Here is a 25,039-nt window from a genome sequence, read left to right on the forward strand (position 1 = left end):
TTCCCTTATCCTTTTTTTATCTTAATAAAATATACTATTTTTTTTTTATTTATTTATTTATTTATTTATTTTGTTGATCATCAATAAAAATACAACTATATACAAAACTAAATACAATAACTATACTACAATCCTAAATCCACTTGATTGCCACTGATGATTTGTTCTTCCCACCATAAGATTGCACTCATGACACGCAATTTCCAAGCCGAGCTACCTTGAACAATATCCTTTGATCCTTGTACACAAGTTCGAATGACCGTCGCTGCATCCTTTCGACCTTGCCAATATTCTACTTGACAACTTTCGACAAATTTCGACGTTTTCTTCGATGATGATTTCGTGTTTGTCATGTGTTGATGATGCAATTGAGTCAATATATCCCAAGCCTTGCCCTTTTTCAATAATTCCCGATGAACCACAAATCGATAGGCACGACATACATACCCTAAACGTTTCTCCAAACTTGGTGTTTTGTTTTTCAAACCAAGACCAATCCGATAAGAAGCATATAAAGATTGTTGTTGTTGTTGTTGTTGTAGTTTGGGTGCCAAATAAAGACCACAGGTTGAATCCCAACTAGATTGACTTTCTTGCTGAGGAAAACAACAGGAGATCATATCCTTGATACTAGTATGGCCAAGTGTCTTCAAAATCAAATCTACCCATAGACTAGGACCTTCAATCACTTTCCCAGTTCTGTGACACTGGACGGCACGAATCAAGATACCACCACAGCCACCAGATTTATTATTTCTTGGTGTTGTTCCAATCAAGGTCACATCCATCCCTTTCCGACTACCTCCACGATATCCTTTGCTATGTCCCACATGATGAAAGAACCAAACGCCATTTTGATACTGTAAAGGATGAGCATGAGTGAATGGATCATCATGATGGTATTCTGGCAAGGTCTTGAAATATACTTCGGCCTCAAGTATTCCATAGCGATGGATATCATGCTTGAATGGTTGTTGGTGATGTGATTTATCCTTGATACAGATATCATAGCCAAGTAGTAAAGTTTCCGCTATCCTTCCAAGGACTTGTTCGTAATACGCTTTAGAGCCTTTCGATTCTGTTGTCAATGGGACTTGGAATAATGTTGATAATAGTTCCATGGTGTTATTGTCTTCAACTAAAATGGAATGGAATACATTGAGAAAGGAGGTTGGAAAAGAAAAGAGAAAGAAACAAAAAAAAAAAAAAAAAAAAAAAAAAAAAAAAAAGATCACAAGTTGGAAATGATCCCGATTGGATGCTGCCTGCCAATCGTATCACCGTCTTTCCCGAGGTACAACTATAATAATATGGAGATCTAGAGTTTTATTTATTTAATACAGAAGAAAAAAAAATAATCTATCTACAATCAATAAAGAGGGAAAGGGGGGAATACAAAGAGTTTCAATAGAAAGATTAAAAAAGTACACCAAGAATAATGAGAAAGAGAATCGTCCAATAAGAAAAAACCATTGAATGAAGAGAACAAGCAGATGATTTTTGTTTGGTAGATGACATGATGGAACTCATTTGAGAAGTCTCCACACCATTGAATAACAATAAATTGACAGTATCTTGCGTCACGTCCTTGATCAAATTGGGCGTAGCCAAAGAATACATGAGTTGTGTCACATTGGTATGAGCTGTTATTCTATTGGTTTGTTGATTATAAAGTAAAGCAAGGACACCAGATACATGAGGTGCACTATAAGAAGTTCCACTATACCACGTCTTGACCTCTAATGATGATGATGATGATGGTGCATTGCTTTCCATTGTGTCAGATAGAATTGCTGCCCCTGGTGCCAAAATGCTAACACATTTTCCATCATTACTAAAAGTGGCAAAATTGTCCTTGTCGTCTATTAAAATAATAAATCATATAAATCATCTTTTTTTCCTTTTTTTTTTTTTTTTTTTTTTTTTTTTTTGTACCGGTTGATCCAACAGATATAACGGTCGAGGCACTTGAAGGACTATAAAGACATGCATTCTAATATAAAATAAAAATGAATAATCCGTATTTAGAACATCGGTGTTCTAACCCGTTCTTTTTTTTTTCATTACCCTTTTTGCAGTATTATCATTTTCATGATAATTACCAGCAGCAGCCTATATATAGAATAATTCAAAAAAAAAAAAAAGATGAGTTCAATAAGCTAAGAGAAGATACGTATATATGAGGGGAAGAAAGTTACCACTATGACGGCACCAGTTCTTGATAATGCATCAGTTGCTTGATTTAAAGCCTCACTCTTTTCAGCTACCAAGGATAAACTAAAAAAAGAAATGCAAAGAAGGTCATAAAAAAAGGTAGGTGAGACAATCGTTCATTAATTCAATGAATGATGATAGGTTTGTATGATCACTTTACTTGATCACCGCTCGAGGAGGCTGAGGTCCAGACTGAATTCGTTGTAAGATATAATGTAGACCTTCTATAATTGTACCAACATCACTAGTTCCATTCGCTGCTAAGCACTAAAAAAAAAAAAATTAGCCATCATCTCATTCCGACAGATGTATTAATGACATTATATTCTCTTGAATTACCTTGACAGAGATGATATTTGCTTTCTTGGCTACACCATAGTGTTTACCTGCTGCAATACCTGCAATAATTGTCCCATGACCATTTTCATCTACATCAGGCGATCCACTTACAAAATTGGCTCCCCAGATAGCACGACCATCAAAGTCACTATGATGGACATCCACACCGCTAAAAATGATGAAAGGAAAAAAAAACAATCAAAAAAGGTAAGTCTCATCATGACGATCATCAATAACATTTGTTCCTTTCTTTTTTTAGCTTCAATAAACTTACCTATCAACAATGTAAATATCTACACCTTGACCTGCATCTTCAGGGTAACCAAAAGCATTCATTAAGGGTAATTGACGTTGACTTATTCGAGATAGACCCTACATCATTATCATCATCATCATATTCATAATAATAATAATAAAATAAATAAAAAAAAAAGTAAGTACATAGAATGGACTCAGCATTGGTTACTTTCTTACCCAGCTTGGAACATCTAATTGTACACTGTATGGCCCCATGATAGTACCATTCATACTTGTATTATTGTTGTTATATGATGAATCGGTAGAGGCGATTTTGACAAGGTGATTAGGTTCTAATACTATCGATCTTTCATGACGTTTCAATAAAGTAGCATGATCATTTGGACGGATACCCAAGAGAATATGAGTGTGATCATCAAAGCTAAATAGACGGATGGAATGGTTGGTTGGTTGGGATTGTTTAGAGTCGGAAGAAAAAAGTCCAGGTTCTGGTGCTGACCTCAGTACGGCAATATGTTGATCATTACGTCTGTGGCTCGAAGAGGATGTATGCAGGGTATAAACCACAGATGTAAAGTAAGGTGACACATATAAAAAACAGATGAATAAACAATTTAATAACATTGTTAACGATCAGATAGAGAGAGAATGACAAACACAAAGTTAACAAAAAAAAAAAAAAAGGGAACGAAAGAAAAGAAAAGGAAGAAGTGAACAAAGGATTATTCTTGGCTCTTTTTTTTTTTCGAATTTCGATGACTTTCATTGTCCGCTTTGAAAGTTTTTCTTACAAAGGTTTCATATTACCCAACCATCTAGTATGGAGCACGGGCCATGAAAAAACAAGCGTCATTACCAAAAAGGGACATATTGTTTATCCATCACCGAAAAGCCTTGATCAAAATATATATACATATATCTACATATTTCTAGGGTTTTGAAGACTCGCGTTAACATGAAAATAATGAAGTAATAAGGTCATCATCATATAATGTAGAATCAATGGTATTCAATGGCTACGCATATTGTTTGAATCCGCTGACCTTTTTTTTTTTTTTCTGTATACCCTGAAAAAAGAAAGAGTTGTAAATCCTTTATTTGAAAGTACAATAGTAGATACAATAAAGATATAAAAAAAAAGAAAAACAGTTTGATAAACTAAATACTAAACAAAAAAAACTAAACTAAACTAAACTATAATGGATAATCAAATATAAAAGAGTGAATAGATTTCAACTTAAATACCAGTATCTTTGTAAGCGTCCACACCCAGACCTAAAAAAAAAGAAAAAAAAAAGATTAAAAAACGAATATCCGGATCCGGTATCTCCGTGGACAAATCCCGTTTCCCTATTTGGGAATTGATATGACAACTTACATTCAGCCACGGTAACAAAAGTCAATTGTTTCGACTTTACATAGTCGATGATTTTTGGTACCAGGTCTACAGCTGTTTGTTGGTAAACCTATCATATACAAAACGTTATAATAAGAATCAGAAATAATATACATCTATATTCTTTTGATTTACTTCATGTTCCAAGATAATATTATGACTAGCAGGGTCATTCAAAGCATCTGTAACAATATTCATTTCAGCATCCACAGTTTGACCTTCTTGCCAATCTTGAACATCAATAGACCAGGTCACTACTGTGTAGCCCCATTGATTCATCAATCTAGTTTGATCATCCGTCAATTCACCATAAGGAGGTCGCATCACTAAAGAATAATATATAAAAAAAATACAGATTTAGTCATATCCGAAAGTATCCATGTGTTTAAAAAAAAGTTTCAGGAGTCAACAAGGAGTGAAATGAAAACCTAATATTAAAGATAATAATAGATGATGTTACCTGCTGGATATTTTCCAATGGCATCATGAATCACCTTTTCATTATTAGCCATTTCTTCTTTGACTTGATCATCAGATAGACTACTAAGATGAGGATGTGTATATGTATGACTTGCAATTTCAAATCCGGCACCATCGGCTTTTTGTAAGATAGGATTAATATCGGAAGGAGAGTTCCTGATTTGAAAATAAATAAATAAATAAAAAAAAAAGGTTAGAAAAAGGAGAAAAAGAAAGATCAAAAAAAAAAAAAAATAAAGATTTTTCATTGTTCATTTTTTTTTTTTTTTTACCAGTAGTTGTTACCGTTCACAAAAAAGGTGGCTGTGACTTGTTCTTTTTGAAGCAAATCAATCAAATCTGAGGAATAAATATAAGGACCATCATCAAATGTCAAGGCAAAGTGATTCGCATTATTGCAAGTGGTTAAAATACCAGGGCGAATCTTGTCAGTACTGGAAGCGGAGGATTGAGCAGTAGTATCCGTCGAATCGGCAGTTTGTCTTGGTTCTTTTCCAATCTGTTTTGCCTTTTTCACATTATGATGATTCAAAGGCATAGCTTGTACTATTGTAGTCATGGCAATGATCATCATCAAAGAAGTACGAGGTCCAGGGATTTTTACCATGATGGATCAGAAAAAAAAAAATAAAGAAAAGAGAGAGATATAAAAAAAAATCAAAGAAGAAAGAAAGAAAAAAAAAGAACAGCGAAATGAATGAAGAAAAGGGAGAGGACACACAATAATGAAAAAAAAAGGAAAACGATTAAAAAAGATGGCGAGTTTTTATACACAAAGAAAGTCCTTTATTAAAAACAAAATAAAGTTTTTTTTTCTTCATCATCACCCTTTTTGGCATAAAAATAGAAACCGTTGGATCAACATGGGTTTCGTTGCCATGGTCCCGTGTAACCATAAAAAGTACTTCTTTGTGATTTCCCTTTGTGGAAATCTCAATGTCGCGTCATTCGATTCCAGACTTCTTGTTAATGCAGGAGTGCTCCACAGCTTTTCTTATCAGGGGAAAGTATATTCGTTCTATCCAATTGATCCAATGATAAATAAAAAGTAACAACAGTCTGGCGCATGTATATTTCAAAAAGGAAAATCAAAAAAAATAAACTTAAATCTATGATACACAGATTCTTGATCGAAATATAAAGTGCTTCAAATGTATATTTTTTTTATTGAGTTGTTCATGTGTAAAAAAAAAAAAAAGAGTAATAAATAGTATAATGCATAAATAAATATAACTGTAATAAAACAAATGAGGTAGTGATTGAAATAAGGTACATATAAAAAGGCGGGTAGAAAAAAAATCGAATAAAAAAACAAAAAAGGATCAAGGAGAAAATATCATCCTATAAAAGAATAAGGAGGTGGTATCAAAAAAAAAAAAAGTTGTTAATGCAGCAAATCATCCATCTAAAAAGTCTAGCCTTTGTTGATCCGTCTTCTCAGCCATCATGGCGACAATGGCAGCACCCACAATTCTAGAGTGTTTGACAATACCAACAGATAATCTTGAAGCCACCTGTTCATCGATCAACGATCGGACAGTTCCACAAACACGAGGATGGAAATTTGGATAATCTTCATATACATCTCCACTGATGGCTATATATAATAAAAACATTTGTACATCAAGTATATATTTTCTTTTGTTTGTTTGATTTACCTATTGCAAATTCTTCTTTGGGATCTACAATTTGTTGTTCCACCATGTAGGTCACTACACCAGCTATATTTGTTCCAAGTAAAGTGGCTGCACGTTGTCCAACCCAAAAACATACCTTTTAGAAACAAATCAGTTTATTTCATCCAATATAACCCCTGCTCACTTTTTATTGTTTTAGTTTTTTTTTTTTTATTACCTTTTTCACGACAAGTCGATCATCTTTGCACGTTTTCCCAGTATGACACATTTCCTCCAAGATCACACGTGTATCTTCCAAATCATCATCTTCATCCGCTTCACAAACATACATATAACTTGTATCAAAATTATATGGTAAGGTTAAAAGACATTCTACATCATCATCATCCTTGTTGATATTATCATTCTTTCGTGTTATGGTGAAAGACAGTACTTGATGATCGCATAGATAAAGGATGATTTGTCGTACTATTTCTCCAAGATACATTCCAGTAGAACATTTTTCAAAAAGATGAATACCTTGATTATTTGATTCTTCATCAACCTTGATATCAAATTCATTCAGAGGTAAGTACTTTGAACCAAAACTACACCATTCTGTATTGACAATCATATCGTTAGAATCCGTCGTATGGTTGGTAATAAAAGCATTGTGGATATTATCAACATGATCGTAATAGCTGCAATTGGTCCCTGCACCATGAACTATGCCTATACGTGTTGTTGGATGTTGATAAGCATGAGCAAGTAGAGTACATACCGTATCTAAAAGAAAAAAAAAAAAAAAAGAATTAACAGTATGTTAGAGTAAATGTATTTGTATCTGTTATCTTACCATTGGCTACAGCAACCACTTTGACTGCTAACCCACGTTCTTCAAACCGAAAAAGATCGACGATATCAGAACCGATAGCATTTGTGTATCCAAAACCTTGAACAATCCAAGAGAGATAAAGAAACGAAAAAGTTGAAAAGAAAAAATGAGTTCAGGCGGACATTTAATTCCTTGATAATGCCTTACCATGTTCCAATCCAACAATGACACCACGATGCAAAGAAGTTTGTTGTATAGCAAATCCCAAACTAATACACATAGTGACTTGATGATCAAAAGAAGCATCTACTCGATGTAAGAAATCCACGACACAATCGGTTACATAATCAATCAATACATTGACATCGTCTCCTGTAGTATAATCATCCGGAATCTTGTATTGATATTGATTGATGGCTAGTTTTCCACTATCCCCTTTCAAAACTACTTGACAAACATAAATATCAATACCACTGATTTCAAGAGCAAGATAAGTGCCTTTTTCTTCTCCAGTAGGATGACCTATCGTTATGCATCGGAGAGTAGAATATTAATAATAAAAAGAATGATAGATATTATCCTTTTTATTATTACCAGTAACAAAAGAAGGAATCATCTTCATATCACTTTTCTCTGATGGTTGTAATCCATTTTTCATATCTTGAATAAAGCCTTCTTGAATAGAAGTCAATTGACGTTTGGAAAGCATGAACATTTCTTCCACTCGATGTAATATCACTTGTTGTTGTATAGTAAGTTGCATCACGATAATACAAAAAAAAAAAAAAAAAAAAAAAAAAAAGAAACAAATAAAAAATAAGAAATAGAAAAAAAAAAGGAAGAAAATGAGAAGACATAGACGGAAGTCTAAATCTAACGAAATAGACTTTCTGCCCATCAGCTATTAGATAAAAAAACTTGTTGTACTTTGTGTACCAGAACTAATCTCTCGTCATACCTTCTTTGACTTGAGAAACTACTTGTGATTAAGTCCATATTATTGTTGATCCGTTGTCTTGGGTCTTGCTAACATTTGTGGGAAAAAAAAAAGAGAGAACACCAACTGACTGATTACTTATTGTTTATCTGATAAACCTATCTTTTTTTTTTTATATATATCTTTTACTATCCTATTTGCCTAATGATGTTGCTGAAGATGAACAGTTTTCATCATGATGAATTGGATCATAATAAGAGAGAATCATCTTTTCACTGTTCAATAAATGACAACGCATTAATTCTTGGCACTGCAATCACCGTGCGCTCGCTGTTTTCTTCTTTTGGTAAGTCAACAGCGGCTCTTTCTTTTTGCCGACGTATGAGTATTCCACCTGTCAAACCTTCCATTGATTTGCCCCATTTTTTTTTTTTTTTTTAATTATGTACCAACTATGTTGGTTACTTTCCTTTTTTTTTTTTTTTTTTTTTTTTTTTTTTTTTTTTTTACTGAACACAAAAATGCATTACTCGTTGTTCCTCGGAAAACATCAAGAGTACCACCAAGATGATGATTGGTAAAGAATATGACGTGATTGCCGATCTGCCGTGGTATCTTTTTGCAAAGCTTGAATTTTAGGAATACTTATTCATGGAGATAGAAAATAGCACGATGATTACTTGGGAGAAGGATGGATGATATGGCTGCTCATCTTTTTTTTTTTTTAACTTACTCTATAAGATTGACAGTATGCTATAAACTACATTAAGTAAAGTTCAAGAAAATGGATTGTTTTATGCTCTGTTCAAATTTGTTGCCATGATGATGATTTTTGAATGAGAGGCACATGTCTATCCATGTGTGGCGTTCGAATTAAAAAAAAAAAATACAATGTTCGGTTAGCTTATCATGATGTTTCTTTTATAGGTAATTAGTGATAACGATATCACTCTTCCTTCAATAAGATCATACTCCTCTTTTCCTAGCTCCATCATCATCATCATCATCACCATCATCATCATCGTTTAGTTAATATTGTTATAATTGGCAATGATCATTATCATATATATACATATATATTCACTTATCATCATATGTAATCCGTCAATCCATCATCTTCAAATGTAATAAAATTATTCAATCACAAATTCTTTTATTAACTAAACTAAACGAATATAATTACACTAACTATCCTAGAGACTAATAATGAATACCAACCATGTAAAGCCAAGATCTATACCTATAAAAAAAAAATCAAACAAATACAACAGAAGACTATCCTTCCCATCATTCTCACCAACCTCTCTAACCCACTACCGCTTCTCATTCAAATCCAACCATCCAAAAGACAAAAAACAAGCCACACAATCCCCCATCAATTCAATCATTTCCCAAAAACAGACAACCAAGTAACAAGAAGCACACAGAAAAAACAACAGACACCACCGTGCGTTCCCGTTGAAATGATACTGCACAAAAAGCACAGGTGCTTTGCATCGAATAATGAAAACAATAAAAGTTTTTATTATATATAAAGAATGCAAAGGTTCAAAACAACATCAACCATAGAGGACCAACCAAAAAGGCAAACCAACCAAGTAAGAATAGAGGGAAAATAACCAAATATATATAGTTTATTCTTCGTCTTCTTCGGCATCACCACCAGCAGCGGCAGCAGCACGCTTTCTCTTGACACGACCAGCACGGCCACCACCATAGGGAGAGGTCAAAGCAAAGTCAATGTGCTTTTGAGATTCCAAACGAACAATGAAGGAAGGAACGTTGACGATTTGCTTACCAACACGAATGTGACGTTGACGGATCAAGACACGAGCATGATGGATAGACTTGGCAAGACCAGACTTGAATACTTGAGTTTGAAGACGACGTTCCAAGAAATCTTCAATCTTGAGACCCAAAACGTAATCGAGCTTCATACGGTCTTCAGTCAAGACACCAATACGGACAAGACGACGAATCAAGGCATTACCTTCAAAGAGACGACGAGGATCCTTTTCATCCAAAGTCAACAATTCACGAGCAGCACGACGGATCTTGGACAAGGTCAATCCCACACGCCATACTTCCTTCTTGTTCTTAAGACCATATTCACCAACCAACTTCAATTCTTGATCAAGACGAGCGGATTCGAAAGGACGCTTAGGTACCTTGTAGGTCTTGCTATAAGTTCTGGAAGCACCGGTCATTTTTTTTGATATGAAAAAAAGAGAAAGAGAAAAGAAAAACAATAAAAAAAAAAAAAAAACAATCCTCCCCCTTTCTATTCTCATGATTGATGTTCCGATGAAAAATTTTCTTTGCCAAAGTAGGGATTTTCAATTGATGATTGGATGGATTCCCCAAGCCACGTAAAAGCGTCGTCCTTTCAATTGTGTTTTGGAAAAAAAAAATTTTGTTGGAACTAAAGACTACACTCTTCGACAAAAATCTACTTGTTCCTTCTCTTTTCCACATTTTAGACTCGTCAGGTAAAGAATGACTATCCTATTGTAGTATATTATATATCTGAAGTCATCAATATTATCAATAACAACAATAATAAAAAAATAAACGACGCCCAACTTCAACAACAATAACAACAATGCTACCAACTATTTTAATATTAAAAGGGAACAGCAGTATGGATATACAACAACAAACAAGCTTGAAAGGACGAAAACTTCATCTATTTGTTACCATTTATTGATAATTGTTATGATGACTTTAAATATATATATATATATGTATATATACGTTGAACATATCTGTAATATACTCATTATTCTTTTTTTTTTCTACTTGATACCTCTATTAGAATGCCTCACTCCTTCGGTCGTATGTATCATGATGAATTCACCTTTTTTTTTTCTAAAAATCAAGATCAAAATGACTCACTTATTTTTTTTATATATTGATATATTTTAGTTCGTGCTCGTACTCGCCACATGTTCTCGCGCAAGTTCCGCGAACATGGTGCTATCCCCTTGTCTACCTACTTGAAGACCTACAAGGTTGGAGACATTGTTGATATCAAGGCCAACGCTGCTGTCCAAAAGGGTATGCCCCACAAGTTCTACCATGGGTAAGTTTTTTTTTTTATATATATAATATAATGTAAAAGAAAAAAAATATAATTGATTTTATATATATATACTTTTAGTCGTACTGGTGTTGTCTATAATGTCACCAAGTCTGCTGTGGGTGTGATCATCTACAAGAAGGTTGGTAGCCGTTACATGGAAAAGCGTGTGAACCTCCGTATTGAACACGTCAAGCACTCCAAGTGCCGTCAAGAATTCTTGGATCGTGTCAAGGAAAACGCCCAAAAGAAGATCGATGCTCGTGCTGCTGGTAGTAAGTGATGAACATGAAAATAGAATTAAAAATAAGGGTAACTGATTTATATATTATTATTTTTTTTGGGGGGTTATAGTCAAGGTTAACCTCAAGCGTATTCCTGCTCAACCTCGTGAAGCTCGTCATGTTTCTACTGCTGATAATGTTCCTCAAACCATTACCGCTATCCCCTACGAAACTCTTTTGTAAAAGACACATTGGATTTGGTTTCTAGTCGTTAGTAATCGTCTTTCTTTTTTTTGATATATTTTTTTATCTTTTGAATGAAATAAATAATAAAGAAAAAAAAAAAAAGAACGTTTGTTTTTTGTTAAATTTGATTTGATCTGAATGTTAAAGATGTTCCCCCTTATTTATATTTTTGTGTGTGTGAAGATGTCAACGTCTTGTCAATCCAATATGATCATCTGACTTTTTTTTTTTTTCGCCCGTCCTCCTTTTTTTTTCTTTTTCCACATTGATTTGTTCCCGTCTCCTATTTTCTTTTTTTTTTTTTTTGTCTTTTCTTCCTTTCTATCTCTCTCTCTCACTTTCTTCTTATTTTATTACTCTCCTCTCTGCCACTTTATATTTCTTCTACACAATAGTTTATTTTCTGTATTCACCATGAACGATGAAACCAATATCAATAACCGCATAACTTCTGCACGACGTGAAGCGGAGACTCTTATGGAACGTATCAAACAAAGAAGAGAAGCTTTGGCCGATTCATCACGTAAGTTATAAAAAGTCCATTCCTTTTTGCTGGATAGGCGGAATAATAAAAAAAAAAAAAAGGGAGAGAAGATATTGGTTGTATAGGTGGTGGGTGTGAATATACAAAAGAAGTGTTAAAAAAAAAGGTTGCTGCAGGGTCATTTTAGCCAATAACGAACTGACCTTCTATATTATATTAATTTTATGATTTGATTGATTTATAGTGAAAGAAATGGCTAAAGAAGTACCATCATTACCTCGGATGACACTGAAAGCAAGACGGACATTGAAAGGACATTTGGCAAAGATTTATTCCATGCATTGGGCCAAAGACAAACGACATTTAGTATCAGCTTCACAAGATGGCAAATTAATTGTATGGGATGCTTATACAACTAATAAAACTCATTCTATACCTTTACGTTCCTCATGGGTCATGACTTGCTCTTATTCGCCTTCAGGTGATTTTGTCGCATGTGGTGGATTAGATAATATATGTTCTATCTTCAATCTCAAGACAAAGGATGGTCCTGTACGACCTGCTCGAGAACTCTCTGCTCATACTGGTTATCTTAGTTGTTGTAGATTCATTGATGATCGTCGATTATTATCTGCTTCTGGTGATATGAGCTGTATGCTTTGGGATATTGATGCTGGTGTCAAGGTAGAAGAATTCACAGATCATTCAAGTGATGTCATGAGGTAAATAACAATTATAATAATAAAAATAATAATAATAGGTGGTACAATTCATTACAAAAAAAAAAAGGGGGGTGTTGAGATGATGAAAAAAAAAAGCTCCCGTTTATATTAATAGACTCTTTCTTCAGTCTTTCACTTGGACCATCACCTCATATTTTTGTCACTGGTGCTTGTGATTCTACGGCTAAAGTGTGGGATATACGAACAAAAAAATGTGTACAAACCTTTACTGGTCATGATTCTGATATCAATTCTGTTGAATTCTTCCCAAGTGGTGATGCTTTTGCGACAGGATCAGATGATGCAAGTTGTCGATTGTTTGATTTACGGGCTGATTGTGAAATGGCTGTGTATTCGGATGATTCAATATTATGTGGCATTACTTCTATTGCCTTCTCAGCATCGGGTCGCTTACTATTGGGTGGTTATGATGATTACAATTGTCTTGTTTGGGATACATTGAAATGTGAAAGGCTGTCTACTCTGTCAGGTCATGAGAATCGAGTCTCTTGTCTGGGCATCTCAAGCGATGGTGTTGCCTTATCCACTGGCAGTTGGGATTCAACTCTGAAGGTAATTCTTTTTTTTTTTATTAAAAAAAAATGATAATGGGAGTAACATCTTTTGTTCACTGATTACCTCTTCTTCTTTTTTTTTTTTCGTTGTTTTACCACATATGATTAGATATGGACTTGATTTCTACTATAATTACTTAGTTTATTTATGCTTGATTCGTTTGAATTTTTATACCTTCATTCTCTTTTACTATTTAAACATTATTTAATAAAAACATCTCATATATTTTTCTGCGTCTTTGGATGACGCTGTATTCATTTCGCCGCTGTTGCTTTCTAGTTTAAAAGAATGATTTCATTTATGATTTTTAATCTTACAAGTTACTGGAATAGTTGGGGGACACAATGAACGATTTAGCATATGATCCCAAAATGGAAAGCAGGAGAGGAGTTTGATTCCACCTAGCCAGCCATCCAAACAAGAATTTTTTTTTCTTTGACATTGACTGGCTTTTTTTTTTCTCTCTCTTTCTTTTCTTTTTCCTACTACCCTTTTTTGAATCTACTCTTTTGAGGTCATGGTGCAATCGATCATGACTATAGACAGCAAAAAACGTCGTGTCAACAAGAAAGAAAAACGATCTAACCGATCCAAGATCTACCAACCTTTCCGAGCTTTAGGTTACATTACCAATGACATTCCTTTTATTGTAGAATCTCGAGGACAGGATTACTTTTTGACCACCAGTGTTGGTCACAACTTCCAAACGTACAATGTAAGAAAAAAAAAAGATAAATAAAAAAATAAATAGCCATTAGAATAGAAAATTGGTCGATAGTAACATAAACTTTTTGTTTTTCTAGTTGGCGAAAATGAATCTCTTGTTTGTGGGACCTTCTATGGATCAAGCTATTACCAGTATGGCTGCAGGAGGGGGACTCACTTATATTGCATGCGGAAACACTTTATTATCTTTTAAGCGTGGTAAAGAGGTATGTAATAATAATAAAAAAAAAGGTAGATATAATAAAACAACCAACTGAAATCCTTTTATTATTATTATTATTATTATTATTGTTTGCTTAGTTGAATCGTATTGTAGGGGATTCTGATTATACTATTTTCCAATTGATTGTACTTGGTTCATTGGTAGCAGGACTTTGTGATGACAATACTCTCAAAGTGTGGGACATGACGAAAAAAGAACTTCACATGGAAATTGAATTTGGCAATGATTTTACCGTTTCAGCTATGATTCACCCTAGTACCTACTTGAATAAATTATTGATCGCCAGTACTCAAGGAACAATGCAAATTTGGAATATTAGAAACAATAAGATGATTTATCAATTCCAATCTTTTGGATCTGCCATTTCCTGTTTGGTACAATCACCTGTGGTTGATGTTGTGGCTATTGGTTTATTGAATGGTACTGTTTTATTGTACAATATCAAGGTTGATGAAAAGATTGATGCCATTCGACAAGATGATAGAGTCACTGCCATTTCATTCAGAACAGGTAAATAGATACAGAGACTTAGTTATCATCATTGACTCACTAAACAATTCTTATTCTTTTTTTTTTAGATGAAGAACAAATGATGGCGACAGCAAATATGCATGGTGATGTTTCTTTATGGGATTTGAAACAACGTCGATTATTACATATTATCAAAGGTGCTCATGATGGTGTGGTATCATCTCTTTCTTTCTTACATAACCAACCTCTTCTGGTCACTGGTGGCGTGGATAATGCGGTCAAACAATGGCTTTTTGAAAAAGAAAATGCTGTCCCTAGAGTATTGAAGCTACGAAGTGGGCATTATTCTCCTCCTTCCAAGATTCGTTACTACGGTGATGATGGTCATTATATCCTTAGTACTGGTCGTGATCAATCTCTACGTATGTTCTCCGTGTATCGTGATAGTCAATCATTCGAATTATCTCAAGGACATTTGGAAAAGAAGGCAAAGGCTTGGGATGTCAAAATGCAAGATCTGAAACTTCCTTTGATTACAGATTTTGCTACCAGTAAGTTTATTAAATTTACATTAGTTATATTACTTTATTAAATCCTGGTTTTTTTTTCTTAGGTATTGGTAAGGCGAAAGAATGGGATAACATCTTAACAAGTCATATCAATGATACTGCAGGACGAACTTGGTCAATGAAGAGAAAGGCAATTGGTAAACATACTCTTATCGGTAAATCAAATACTGCTGTCAAGGTAATAATAAAACAAGAAAAGAAAAAAAAAACTCACATTTGTTGAATAAAAAAAAATGAATAGACACAAAGATATTTACCTTTTTTTTATTGTTATATTGTATTTAGGTTACAGAAATCACAGCTTGTGGCAATTTTGGTCTTTTGGGAAGCAGCTCAGGACAAATAGATATGTTCAACATGCAATCAGGTGCACATCGCAAGACATTTGGTGGATTAGAAGGACACAAAAAGCCCATTACTGGTTTAGCAACAGATAACATCAATCGATATGTCATTAGTTCATCTGTTGATCGTACTATAAAGATTTGGGACTTTAAGAAGGCTACTATTGTTCACACCATTACTTTGGAATCCCCTATTGTGTCCATTCGTTATCTCCGAGACAATGATTTATTGGCAGTGGTGTGTGATGATTTGGGAATTCGTGTTATTGATATTGAAACTTACAAAGTTGTTCGGGAATTCTGGGGTCATCGTAATAGAATCACTGATTTGGTAAGTCATTACTAATATAAAATTGAATAGCATACTGATAAATCATTTGTTCTTATGGTAGACGTTCACACCGGATGGTAGATGGCTTGTCTCCTCTTCTTTAGACGCAACTGTTCGTACTTGGGATTTACCTACTGGTACCTTGGTGGATATTTTCAAAGTAGAAAATGTGGTGACAAGTCTTACATTCTCTCCTACTGGTGATTATTTGGCAACAGCTCATGTTGATAATGTTGGTATCTATTTATGGGCAAACCGAACGCAATTCACCAATGTATCATTACACAGCATTGCAGATGATGAAGAAGTAAAACTTTTATCTTTACCTTCATTGGCTACCGTAGACTCGGATGGTAAGCAATGAAAAAGATCAAGTGATCAAAGAAAAAAAAAAAAAAAGAGAACAAATGATCTAGTGGATGAAACTTATCGCAATATTTTTTTTTATTATAGATGAAGACAATGAGGATGATGAAAGTGATGAATCTGATTCTGAAGCTATCAACATCAAGGATGAATTTACAACACAAGAACAATTAACTGATAAGATGATCACTTTGTCTTTAGAACCTCGATCAAAATGGCAAAATTTATTGAATCTGGAAACAATCAAGGTAATAATAACAATAAAAAAAAAGAATGTGTCAGATGAAATTGAATTCTTACCTAATCACTTTTTGACATTTTTTTCTTCTTCTTTATAGCAACGAAATAAACCCAAGGAGGCACCCAAAGCACCTGAACAAGCACCCTTTTTCTTACCGACGGTGGCCGGAGCCAAACCTACATTTAACCTAGAATCAAAAGATCAAGTGACAACGAATGAAGAAAATCATGACTCTAGACGATTGAAATTTGGTGAACTGGTGACTGAAACTGACTTTTCAAAATTATTACGTATTGGTCATGAAGAAAACAAGAACTGTAAGTATTATGAATAGGTAATCTTATACCAAAAATGCTTAATTTTTTTTTTTTTTTTTTTTTTTTTTTTTTTTTGCTGTTGTAGTTACCGAATTTGTTAATTACACAAAGGGATTGAATCCTTCAAACTTGGATCTTGAATTACGAACATTGACAATAGATAGTGAATTGACATGTATCAATTTTGTTGCGGAGGCCATCTACTTTATGTTGGAAACTAGAAAGAACTTTGAATTGGCACAATCTTGGTTAAGTGTGTTTTTGGCCATCCATGGTGATTTGATTATTGCCAATCCTGATAATCCTGTCCATGGTGTTTTACAAGATATCCTTCAAATACAACAACAAGAATTTGGTCGATTATCTGAAAAGATTCATTACGGTTTATGTGTCATTGATTTTGCTAGAAAATCATAAACCTTTCTTCTTTTCTTTTCTTTTTTTTTCTTTTTGTAGTCATAGCATATTCTTCATTTTTTTTTTTTTTACTTTTATATCAATCAATTACAACGAAATAAAATTAGAAAACATTCCTTTTTTATTATATAATTGTCCATCTGTGTAACAAATAGAAAACACAAAAAAAAAAATCCCTGCTTTTTTTTTTCTTTGATTCGTGATTTCATGACACCAAAAACAGTTTAATGAAGATGACATTGTATCCGAGTCATCAGAGATTTAAGGTGCATCTGAATAGATGGAGAGAGATAAGGAGTATCCAACGATGTTTGCCTTTTTATGACTCGTTGGATGGACTCTAGTAAAGGAGCTTGATAAAACAAAAGACATCTATATTCTCGATTAACACGATCCATTTCTTTGGTGAGGCGGATCATATTGGAAGATGATCTACATGATTTTTATCATCGGCTAGAAACAATTGTCGTTGTAACCATAATTTTTGCTGTGTTCTACTTTGGCATCGAGGATCATGATGGGTTGGATAAAAAGCATTTATTCGTAAAAGCATTTGGATGATTATAAAAAAAAAAACTAGAATTACAAATAATAAAAAGGTTGAAAAAAAAAGTAAAAATATATGAGAAGAAAAATAAAGTGTAAAAGTACAATCCGAAAAAAAGGACCACAAGATCAAAACAGACGATAATCAAACCACCACGGCCGTCACTCGAAGTCGGTTTCGAAGTTTGTACCACAATTTAGAGAATTGACCAACAACTACATATGCTGCTGGGCTACCACGTTTATATAAGATAAGTAAGATGATAAATGCAGTCAATAAATTCACTGCTGCATGCTTGATGGCTGCCTATCATAAAAAAAAAAAAAAAGAGTAAGTCATTAGGTCAGTTTTTATTTCTACTTTTCCCTTACCTTGATGACCCATTTCCATCCATCCCAATCATCCTCACCGCTACCACTACTAGTCTTTTCATCAGATGAAGTAGAAGAAGATGGTTGTTGACGATCCCTACGAAGAAGTTCATGTCGTAAATCATCGATTCGTTCGTTGAGTGCAATTACTTCTGCTTGTAAGGTTTCTAGAGCTCGTTTGGTTGCTGGACCTAAGGATACAACTGATGCATAAGCATAATCCTGTTGATTTGATTGTTGTGATATGACACTTTGTGTTGGAGTAGGTTGCATTTCTTGACGTCTATATTGTTGTTGTTGTTGTTGTGAAGCACGCACATTTGAAACAGTGGCGGTAACGGTGGATGATGTAGTAGATCCATGAAAAGGAGATTGTAATGTTCGTAAACGATTCCCTAGGACAGGTGATGGTAATAATTGTACAGAAGAAATATTGGTATGACTAGTAGATCGACTATCTGTTTGACGTTGTTGTTGTTGTTGATCGAGTGGAGTCATGGTTTCATGATTGATCAAAGTGGAGGGCGTATGAAGAATTTGTTGAGCGGCCCATGGATTTACATTATCATCCAATTGATCACTAAATATAGGAGATTCACGTGGTAGGACATGAGTAAATGGTCTCAGAGGTGGTTGTACGGGTGAAGGTCTAGTCTTGGCTGTCTTGGAAGTCATATTATTATTGATAGGTGTCGATGGTTCCATAGTATGATTGGATGTAGAAGAAGCTGGTCGATCTACGGATGATGATGCTGAGAATGGTCGTAAAAACTGTTGTCGTTGTCGGGTAGAATTAAAAGTATTTGTTCGAGATTGTCGTTGTAAAAGAGGTGATTCAGTTTGTCTGAATGCTGTAGCGGGTGTTGATCTTCCTGCATTTTGTTGAATTTCAAATAGATATTGTTTTTCTTCTTCATCCAGAGATGCTTGACTTGATCCTATATATATATTTTGATTAGAAATAGATTATTAAAAAGGGAGAGAGAGAGAGAGAGAGACAATAATAATTTATTTACCATCATCATCTAGTGCTCCATCATCTTCTGTTGCTGATGTCAGATCATCGTCTGTTGTATCATCAGCATCGTCACGAGAAGGACGCATCATGGCGAATGTCTGAATTATCTGTTGAGCTTGAATTCTACTGGCAGGTTTTTGATATGCTTCTGATACAGCTTCCAAAAGGGTATCGACATAACGATGTTGAGCTTCTAATTTGTTGGTTCCTTCTAGTTTCTTCCAAGCATCCCTATATGAGAATGAAGAATATTAGTTACATAGTTCTACATAGCTATTTTGAAAACTTTACCACTTTGCTCTTCCAACCACGTCAAATAATCCCGGTCTAGGTGTATTCACATTGCCAAGAGATACTTGTTTATAATAGGCATAAAGCTATTTCATAATAATAATAATAGTAATAATAATAATAATATTAATATTAGAAAAAAAAGGGTTAGTCTAAAGAACAATAATAATTATTTTTTTTTAGTCTTTACTTGAAGTTTTTGTTCTTTTGTAGGTTGAAAACTAGAAGCAGGTAAGTGTTGTACTATTTGTAAAGCTTTATTATAACGTTGTTGAATATATCTGTTTGAATAATGAGGAGGTATAGAATTATTCATTATCTTTCAAAAAAAAAAAAAAAAAGAAAAAAAAAGAAAAAGAAAAAGAAAAAGAAAAGGGAAATTCACACATTTTTTTTTTGTTTTCCACAAAAAGCCAATTTCCGCTTTATCATCATCGTATTTTCAACCAATTTTTTTTTTTTTTTCTGTCTCTTTTTTTATTTTCTCCTTTTTTTTTTTTCTAGGTAGATGGCTTCTTCCCTTTCTACTACTAATGCAACAACAACAACAACTAATCAATCTTCACCTCGTCCAGCTTCATCTTCACCTCTTCAAGATGATAGTCAAACACCTCACCTTTTAACTCTAAAAGTCATGCGATTAACTCGACCTTTATTATCTACTCATTCTCCTGTTTATTATGAAAAACAAACTGATAACTTATCATCTTTAGTGGAAGGATTAGAAGCTATCAATATATCAGATTTATCAGCAAATCATCCTATACAAGAAGATGGTAGTATCATCAACATTCGTGACTTTGGTCTTAGTCAAATGTTAAAACTACCTGCTGCATTTGGGAATATCTACCTTGGTGAAAGTTTTAGTACACTTATCAGTTTCAACAATGATACATTGACAGAAACAGTTTATCAAGTTGGTGCCAAAATAGAACTTCAAACAGCCTCTCAACGATTTAGCCTTTATGATACTCTTAACAATACTCAAGCAACAATGGATCCTGGAACAAATCATCAGGTCACTGTTTCTCATGAAATCAAGGAATTGGGTGTTCATATTCTAGTATGTTCAGTACATTATGTTAACCCTGATGGTAGAAAACGTCATTTTAGAAAGTTTTACAAATTTCAAGTATCTAATCCTTTGGCTGTGAAAACAAAACTTAACAACTTGGCAGATGGTCGTGTCTTTATGGAAGCTCAAGTACAGAATGTCTCGGCTGGTCCTATGTTTTTAGAACGAATGAAATTTGAACCTTCTGAATACTTTGATTATGAAAATTTGAATCAAATACAACAACAGCAAGAACAACAGCAACAATTATTAGATTCAGCAATTGATCCATCTTCTTCAGTATTTGGTGACTCTTTTATTCACCCACAAGATGTAAGACAATATCTCTATCTATTGACACCAAAACCATCTCAAAAGGATCGAATAGCAAGAACAACAAATGCATTAGGAAAATTGGATATTGTGTGGAGATCAGCAATGGGGGATATGGGACGACTTCAAACTTCACAATTAACAAGGAAGGCTCCAGCTTTAGAGGATATTGAAGTACAACCTATTGATGCAACTGTGTATATCAAAGATGGAAAGACAACAACAACTGATAGAGTCATTTTAGAAAAACCTTTCCAACTCAAGATCAAGGTACGAAATCATTCAACACAACATATGAATTTGGTATTATCAGCCAACAAAACCAAGATGGGTTCGGTGTTACTTAGTGGACTTGGTAGTAGAGAGCTAGGTGATCTGGCTCCAAATCAGTCAACCGAAACACAACTGGAATTCTTCCCATTGACTCCTGGATTACAACGCGTTGGTGGATTGAAGGTGGTGGATACAACAACTGGCTATACCAAGGATGTGGATCATCTCTGTGATGTATTTGTATTATCCAATACTAATGAAATCATATTGTAGTATATTATTCTCTGTAATTTATTTTACATAAGTAGTCTGGTTGATTAGTTTAGTTGATTTTCTTTCCCACCATATATACCTCAATAAAATAAAATAATGAAAAAAAAAATCCTTTTTTTATGCGTGCTAATAATGCAAATTTATCCTACACCAATTAGAAATGATTCTTTTCCTGATGTTGTCTATGACATGAAACCTTTGATTCAGACTTTTGAATATAAAGATCTAGCGTTCTTTTTTTTTTTTTTTTTTAATTCGATTTCTCTCTTATTTTATCATTCTATTCTACTCAAAAAATACGAATACTGTTATTAGTTTATTATGAGTACAATAGAAGTACCTCCATCAACAACATGGGATGATCAACTCAATGTCGCCCAAAGCACAACAGAAACATCAATCTTTCCACCACCAACAACATGGGATCAAAAACTAGAGGCTGCTGAAAGTGCAGCACAAACATCAACTGTTCAAGCTGTGGATCAACTTGTAGACTTGGATAAATTGATGTATTATGCCAAATCATTAAAAAATGGAAAGATGCCTACCAATCTTCAACTAAAATCATTGTTAAAAAGAATACGTACAAATCCTGAAATCGAACGTCGCTCACAATCTATGTCTCAAGATGGTCAAAATCTATTAGATGATTTTCGTGAACTGGTCACTATTCTTGAAGATTGTTTGGATGAGAAGAATGGTAGCGAATTGACACAATCTCTTATTTATCATCTGCGAAATGTGGATCGTACGTCTATCAAAGATCAATCCATTGCGGTACCATCATCATCTATCGAAGCTGACGTCAAGAAAAGAGCCTCAACAGGTATATACTTAAAAAAAAAAAAAAATTCAATGACCGATATGCATGAAAAAAGTCAAGAAGTGAAACCGATGCTTACCCATCTTCTTTTTTCTATCATAGGGTTTAAACATCTTCAATTGATTGCCAAACTCATTTTTATCAATGATGAATTTCAAGGTGTGATGAATGAAATACTGGATGTAACCAAGGACATCATCCAATCAAACATTAAAGAGAAAACAGAACAATGGCAAGTTGAACCTGAAGAACAACTTGGTTTAAAAGAAGAAGCTAAACAAAAGACGAAACAAGTTCAACCAAAAGAACGGGACACGGTAAAGGATGATCTTCAAAGTAGATTTAATCAACAAGACTTGATTCGTCGTCTCAAACACGTTATGTTACAAGTTCAAAAGAATTCGGAATATCAACAAGCACTAGATTTATTGGAAGATTCTTTTTCTAAATGGTTTGGTCAAGCTGGGAAAATGGCAAATCAAATGGGTACAGTGGCTACTGATACTGTTCAACAATTGAAATCAGATCGTAATTTTTCTCAAGCATCTTTGGAGGCAAAAACCATTGCAGAAGATTGGGCGCAAGGTCAAAGTTTGGATCCACTCATTGACACCATCAACAAGATTTTTTCGGACGTCAAAAACGATCCTCGTCTTAATGATTATGTTAATATGGTAAGGAATTAATTTTTTTTATCCCCTTTTCTTTTCTTTTCTTTTCTTTTCTTTTCTTTTTAATTTTTTTTTTATTTTTATTTTTTTTTTTTTATTTTTATTTATTTTTTTTTTTTTTTTTTTTTTTTTTTTTTTTACCTTTTCTTATAGTCTTGGGATTATATAAAACGACTGGTACGAGAACCTGGTTATGTACAAGATGAACAATCTACCAAGGATGGTCAACAACTTTTGGAACGTGGACGCTCTGAGCAATTTGATAGTTACAGAAGAACTATAAATGAAGCCTTTGATCAAGCAATATCCTTCTTCAATGCTATTGCTCAAGATCCAACAGCTATTGAAATCAGAAATGCACTCAAGAACATCAAACGTGATTTATGGTTAGATGAGTAAGTTATATGAGGCTTTTTAATGGAATTTTTCAAACTAACAGTTATTATTATTGAATGTAGAGAAGGAAATATGACATTCAAACCTCATCTATTCAAGGATATTGCTGTCACTGTAATTCCTGCTGTTTTGGATCAAGTTAATTCGGTACCTATTCCTCATATTGAATATCATGACGATAAGATTGATGTGGCGGTGGAAAACTTGATACTCTCTGGCAGCACTGTACTTCCTAATGAGGTCGACTTTAAGATGTATAACCATTTGCAATACACACAAAAAACCAAGGCGAACAATCAACAAACTCTTTATATGCACTTTTCTGGTATTCAAATTCAAATGAAGGATGTGGTTTTCTATTACAAGAAAATGGGTTTCCCAAGTATCTCTGATCGCGGTATAGCAGACCTCAATGTAAGTGCATTATATATAAATGGAAAGGGTAAATATGAGACTGATATATTCTTCATTATTACTCTTCTTTCCTTGAATAGACTTATGGTAAAGGTGTTGGTTTGACTTTGGCCTTAACCAGTGATTCAAGAAACAGTATCAATACATTTACTGTACAAACATGTCATTGCCACGTGGACAAACTTCACTTTCGAATTCATGATAGTCGACACAATATGCTTTACAAAACGGTTCATCCTATGGTTACTACTATTGTCAAACATCAACTTGGAAAAATCATAGCTACCAAGATCAGAGAAGGATTGGAAACTGGGGATCGATGGCTTACATGTCAACTCAAACAATATGGTATACCTATTACGGCTTCGGAACAAGCAAATATTGCACAAGCTGGAGCTGTTACGGATGAAACTGCTACCAAACGTCAACGACCTGGCATGTTCGCATCTCTTGTCACATTGATCAACAACAAGATGAAAATCAATAAGTATCGCACTGGCTATGCCAAATACGAAAGCGCTTTCAACGCTTCTCAACGACAAAAAGCAACTGGTATCGTACGTGACATCCCTCAACAGAATATGACCAGCAGTACAGTTACCAAAGACGGCAATGCTCCAATCATGACGGAAGCAGCTATGGGTGATTCAACGACTTCGACCAAGGATGATCTTCGTGATGAACGACAAAAAAGTGTACCTGTTATGAGCCAAAAGGATGTAGATACGACTGATGCTTCCAAGAATACGCGAGAATCACAAAGTGCACCAGATAGGATGGATACAGCAATCAACAAGAATTTCCAAGGTGATGCAATGAAATCTTCCAAAGAACAAGGAATCCCTACTACTGTACCTGGTGACGATCTTCAACATAGTTCTGCAATGAAAGATAATATTGGTCAAGATATATTCGAAGGAAATATTCAACCTAGTGAAGCTATGAAAAGTCAACTTGGCCAATAACCTCAGTTAACCTTTTTATTTTTTATTTTCTTATTTTCTGGTGTTTTAGCTAGTTATTTATTTTTTTAGTTTAGTCCTATCAGTGTTATCTTTTTTTTTTTTGTTTGTGAAAAATCAATATAGTAATAAAATATATTTTTACTTGGTCGTCTTTATATAGCTTTATGATTCTTCTCATCTACCTGTCAGAAATGACAAT

At 34.0% G+C, this 25,039-nt stretch overlaps 11 protein-coding genes across 11 annotated transcripts; 5 read left to right on the forward strand and 6 right to left on the reverse strand.

Moving 5' to 3' along the window:
- Positions 1 to 30: 30 nt before the first annotated feature.
- BX664DRAFT_337266 (uncharacterized protein) lies at positions 31 to 1,184 on the reverse strand. Its single transcript, XM_051546199.1, has one exon. The coding sequence runs from the start codon at positions 1,119 to 1,121 to the stop codon at positions 126 to 128; it is 996 nt and encodes a 331-aa protein (XP_051397979.1). The 5' UTR covers positions 1,122 to 1,184; the 3' UTR covers positions 31 to 125.
- A 203-nt stretch (positions 1,185 to 1,387) lies between these two features.
- Positions 1,388 to 3,488, reverse strand: BX664DRAFT_337268 (peptidase S8/S53 domain-containing protein). The gene is made up of 8 exons (XM_051546200.1): positions 3,028 to 3,488; positions 2,828 to 2,925; positions 2,554 to 2,722; positions 2,375 to 2,481; positions 2,199 to 2,277; positions 2,068 to 2,112; positions 1,936 to 1,993; positions 1,388 to 1,862 (listed from the first exon to the last, which is right to left on the reverse strand). The coding sequence occupies exons 1-8, from the start codon at positions 3,433 to 3,435 to the stop codon at positions 1,417 to 1,419; spliced, it is 1,410 nt and encodes a 469-aa protein (XP_051397980.1). The 5' UTR covers positions 3,436 to 3,488; the 3' UTR covers positions 1,388 to 1,416.
- Positions 3,489 to 3,859: 371 nt separating this feature from the next.
- On the reverse strand, positions 3,860 to 5,415 carry BX664DRAFT_360425 (uncharacterized protein). Its single transcript, XM_051548157.1, has 5 exons — positions 4,960 to 5,415; positions 4,668 to 4,843; positions 4,343 to 4,533; positions 4,190 to 4,277; positions 3,860 to 4,086 (listed from the first exon to the last, which is right to left on the reverse strand). The coding sequence occupies exons 1-5, from the start codon at positions 5,292 to 5,294 to the stop codon at positions 4,049 to 4,051; spliced, it is 828 nt and encodes a 275-aa protein (XP_051397981.1). The 5' UTR covers positions 5,295 to 5,415; the 3' UTR covers positions 3,860 to 4,048.
- A 418-nt stretch (positions 5,416 to 5,833) lies between these two features.
- On the reverse strand, positions 5,834 to 7,922 carry BX664DRAFT_337271 (hexokinase-domain-containing protein). Its single transcript, XM_051546201.1, has 5 exons — positions 7,733 to 7,922; positions 7,346 to 7,660; positions 7,160 to 7,255; positions 6,542 to 7,089; positions 5,834 to 6,460 (listed from the first exon to the last, which is right to left on the reverse strand). Exons 1-5 carry the CDS (start codon positions 7,899 to 7,901, stop codon positions 6,311 to 6,313), a joined length of 1,278 nt encoding a protein of 425 aa, XP_051397982.1. The 5' UTR covers positions 7,902 to 7,922; the 3' UTR covers positions 5,834 to 6,310.
- Positions 7,923 to 9,598: 1,676 nt separating this feature from the next.
- On the reverse strand, positions 9,599 to 10,332 carry BX664DRAFT_168614 (uncharacterized protein). Its single transcript, XM_051539972.1, has one exon. It carries the CDS (start codon positions 10,280 to 10,282, stop codon positions 9,710 to 9,712), a length of 573 nt encoding a protein of 190 aa, XP_051397983.1. The 5' UTR covers positions 10,283 to 10,332; the 3' UTR covers positions 9,599 to 9,709.
- Positions 10,333 to 10,517: 185 nt separating this feature from the next.
- Positions 10,518 to 11,747, forward strand: BX664DRAFT_337277 (60S ribosomal protein L21-A). Its single transcript, XM_051546202.1, has 5 exons — positions 10,518 to 10,564; positions 10,891 to 10,910; positions 11,001 to 11,157; positions 11,236 to 11,429; positions 11,509 to 11,747. Exons 2-5 carry the CDS (start codon positions 10,892 to 10,894, stop codon positions 11,619 to 11,621), a joined length of 483 nt encoding a protein of 160 aa, XP_051397984.1. The 5' UTR covers positions 10,518 to 10,564; position 10,891; the 3' UTR covers positions 11,622 to 11,747.
- A 174-nt stretch (positions 11,748 to 11,921) lies between these two features.
- Positions 11,922 to 13,640, forward strand: BX664DRAFT_337282 (guanine nucleotide-binding protein subunit beta). Its single transcript, XM_051546203.1, has 4 exons — positions 11,922 to 12,147; positions 12,353 to 12,830; positions 12,959 to 13,403; positions 13,515 to 13,640. Exons 1-4 carry the CDS (start codon positions 12,039 to 12,041, stop codon positions 13,524 to 13,526), a joined length of 1,044 nt encoding a protein of 347 aa, XP_051397985.1. The 5' UTR covers positions 11,922 to 12,038; the 3' UTR covers positions 13,527 to 13,640.
- Positions 13,641 to 13,896: 256 nt separating this feature from the next.
- BX664DRAFT_299933 (Utp21 specific WD40 associated putative domain-containing protein) lies at positions 13,897 to 17,481 on the forward strand. Its single transcript, XM_051542325.1, has 10 exons — positions 13,897 to 14,121; positions 14,210 to 14,338; positions 14,433 to 14,865; positions 14,934 to 15,377; positions 15,440 to 15,573; positions 15,681 to 16,070; positions 16,132 to 16,423; positions 16,524 to 16,684; positions 16,775 to 16,994; positions 17,080 to 17,481. Exons 1-10 carry the CDS (start codon positions 13,924 to 13,926, stop codon positions 17,409 to 17,411), a joined length of 2,733 nt encoding a protein of 910 aa, XP_051397986.1. The 5' UTR covers positions 13,897 to 13,923; the 3' UTR covers positions 17,412 to 17,481.
- A 1,856-nt stretch (positions 17,482 to 19,337) lies between these two features.
- On the reverse strand, positions 19,338 to 19,954 carry BX664DRAFT_267165 (acyl CoA binding protein-domain-containing protein; the record flags this gene model as incomplete). Its single annotated transcript, XM_051540936.1, has 3 exons — positions 19,338 to 19,578; positions 19,639 to 19,724; positions 19,829 to 19,954. The coding sequence occupies 3 exons, from the start codon at positions 19,952 to 19,954 to the stop codon at positions 19,338 to 19,340; spliced, it is 453 nt and encodes a 150-aa protein (XP_051397987.1).
- Positions 19,955 to 20,146: 192 nt separating this feature from the next.
- On the forward strand, positions 20,147 to 23,980 carry BX664DRAFT_266122 (uncharacterized protein; the record flags this gene model as incomplete). Its single annotated transcript, XM_051540888.1, has 6 exons — positions 20,147 to 20,732; positions 20,817 to 21,567; positions 21,955 to 22,319; positions 22,458 to 23,059; positions 23,219 to 23,460; positions 23,524 to 23,980. The coding sequence occupies 6 exons, from the start codon at positions 20,147 to 20,149 to the stop codon at positions 23,978 to 23,980; spliced, it is 3,003 nt and encodes a 1,000-aa protein (XP_051397988.1).
- BX664DRAFT_168774 (uncharacterized protein) lies at positions 23,900 to 24,951 on the forward strand. Its single transcript, XM_051539973.1, has one exon. The coding sequence runs from the start codon at positions 24,091 to 24,093 to the stop codon at positions 24,838 to 24,840; it is 750 nt and encodes a 249-aa protein (XP_051397989.1). The 5' UTR covers positions 23,900 to 24,090; the 3' UTR covers positions 24,841 to 24,951.
- The last annotated feature ends 88 nt before the right edge of the window (positions 24,952 to 25,039 follow it).

This window comes from Halteromyces radiatus (genome assembly GCF_025201355.1).
Source record: "Halteromyces radiatus strain CBS 162.75 chromosome Unknown BX664scaffold_6, whole genome shotgun sequence".
Lineage (NCBI taxonomy): Eukaryota > Fungi > Mucoromycota > Mucoromycetes > Mucorales > Cunninghamellaceae > Halteromyces > Halteromyces radiatus.

Excerpts from the sequence above, each read along its gene's own strand:
- BX664DRAFT_337266 (XM_051546199.1), bottom strand. The coding sequence starts at position 1,121 with ATGGAACTATTATCAACATTATTCCAAGTCCCATTGACAACAGAATCG.
- BX664DRAFT_337268 (XM_051546200.1), bottom strand. The coding sequence starts at position 3,435 with ATGTTATTAAATTGTTTATTCATCTGTTTTTTATATGTGTCACCTTAC. Across the intron at positions 2,278-2,374 it reads CCTCCTCGAGCGGTGATCAA|TTTATCCTTGGTAGCTGAAA; the intron begins GTAAAGTGATCA and ends TTCTTTTTTTAG. Across the intron at positions 1,863-1,935 it reads TATATCTGTTGGATCAACCG|ACGACAAGGACAATTTTGCC; the intron begins GTACAAAAAAAA and ends TTATTTTAATAG.
- BX664DRAFT_360425 (XM_051548157.1), bottom strand. The coding sequence starts at position 5,294 with ATGGTAAAAATCCCTGGACCTCGTACTTCTTTGATGATGATCATTGCC. Across the intron at positions 4,534-4,667 it reads CATTGGAAAATATCCAGCAG|TGATGCGACCTCCTTATGGT; the intron begins GTAACATCATCT and ends ATTATTCTTTAG. Across the intron at positions 4,087-4,189 it reads TTTTGTTACCGTGGCTGAAT|GTCTGGGTGTGGACGCTTAC; the intron begins GTAAGTTGTCAT and ends CTTTTTTTTTAG.
- BX664DRAFT_337271 (XM_051546201.1), bottom strand. The coding sequence starts at position 7,901 with ATGCAACTTACTATACAACAACAAGTGATATTACATCGAGTGGAAGAA. Across the intron at positions 7,256-7,345 it reads CATTGTTGGATTGGAACATG|GTTTTGGATACACAAATGCT; the intron begins GTAAGGCATTAT and ends GGATTGTTCAAG. Across the intron at positions 7,090-7,159 it reads AGTGGTTGCTGTAGCCAATG|ATACGGTATGTACTCTACTT; the intron begins GTAAGATAACAG and ends TTTTTCTTTTAG.
- BX664DRAFT_168614 (XM_051539972.1), bottom strand. The coding sequence starts at position 10,282 with ATGACCGGTGCTTCCAGAACTTATAGCAAGACCTACAAGGTACCTAAG.
- BX664DRAFT_337277 (XM_051546202.1), top strand. Across the intron at positions 11,158-11,235 it reads CCCCACAAGTTCTACCATGG|TCGTACTGGTGTTGTCTATA; the intron begins GTAAGTTTTTTT and ends ATATACTTTTAG. Across the intron at positions 11,430-11,508 it reads CGATGCTCGTGCTGCTGGTA|TCAAGGTTAACCTCAAGCGT; the intron begins GTAAGTGATGAA and ends GGGGGGTTATAG.
- BX664DRAFT_337282 (XM_051546203.1), top strand. The coding sequence starts at position 12,039 with ATGAACGATGAAACCAATATCAATAACCGCATAACTTCTGCACGACGT. Across the intron at positions 12,148-12,352 it reads AGCTTTGGCCGATTCATCAC|TGAAAGAAATGGCTAAAGAA; the intron begins GTAAGTTATAAA and ends ATTGATTTATAG. Across the intron at positions 12,831-12,958 it reads CATTCAAGTGATGTCATGAG|TCTTTCACTTGGACCATCAC; the intron begins GTAAATAACAAT and ends CTCTTTCTTCAG.
- BX664DRAFT_299933 (XM_051542325.1), top strand. The coding sequence starts at position 13,924 with ATGGTGCAATCGATCATGACTATAGACAGCAAAAAACGTCGTGTCAAC. Across the intron at positions 14,339-14,432 it reads CTTTTAAGCGTGGTAAAGAG|TTGAATCGTATTGTAGGGGA; the intron begins GTATGTAATAAT and ends TTGTTTGCTTAG. Across the intron at positions 16,424-16,523 it reads GGCTACCGTAGACTCGGATG|ATGAAGACAATGAGGATGAT; the intron begins GTAAGCAATGAA and ends TTTTTATTATAG.
- BX664DRAFT_168774 (XM_051539973.1), top strand. The coding sequence starts at position 24,091 with ATGCTTTACAAAACGGTTCATCCTATGGTTACTACTATTGTCAAACAT.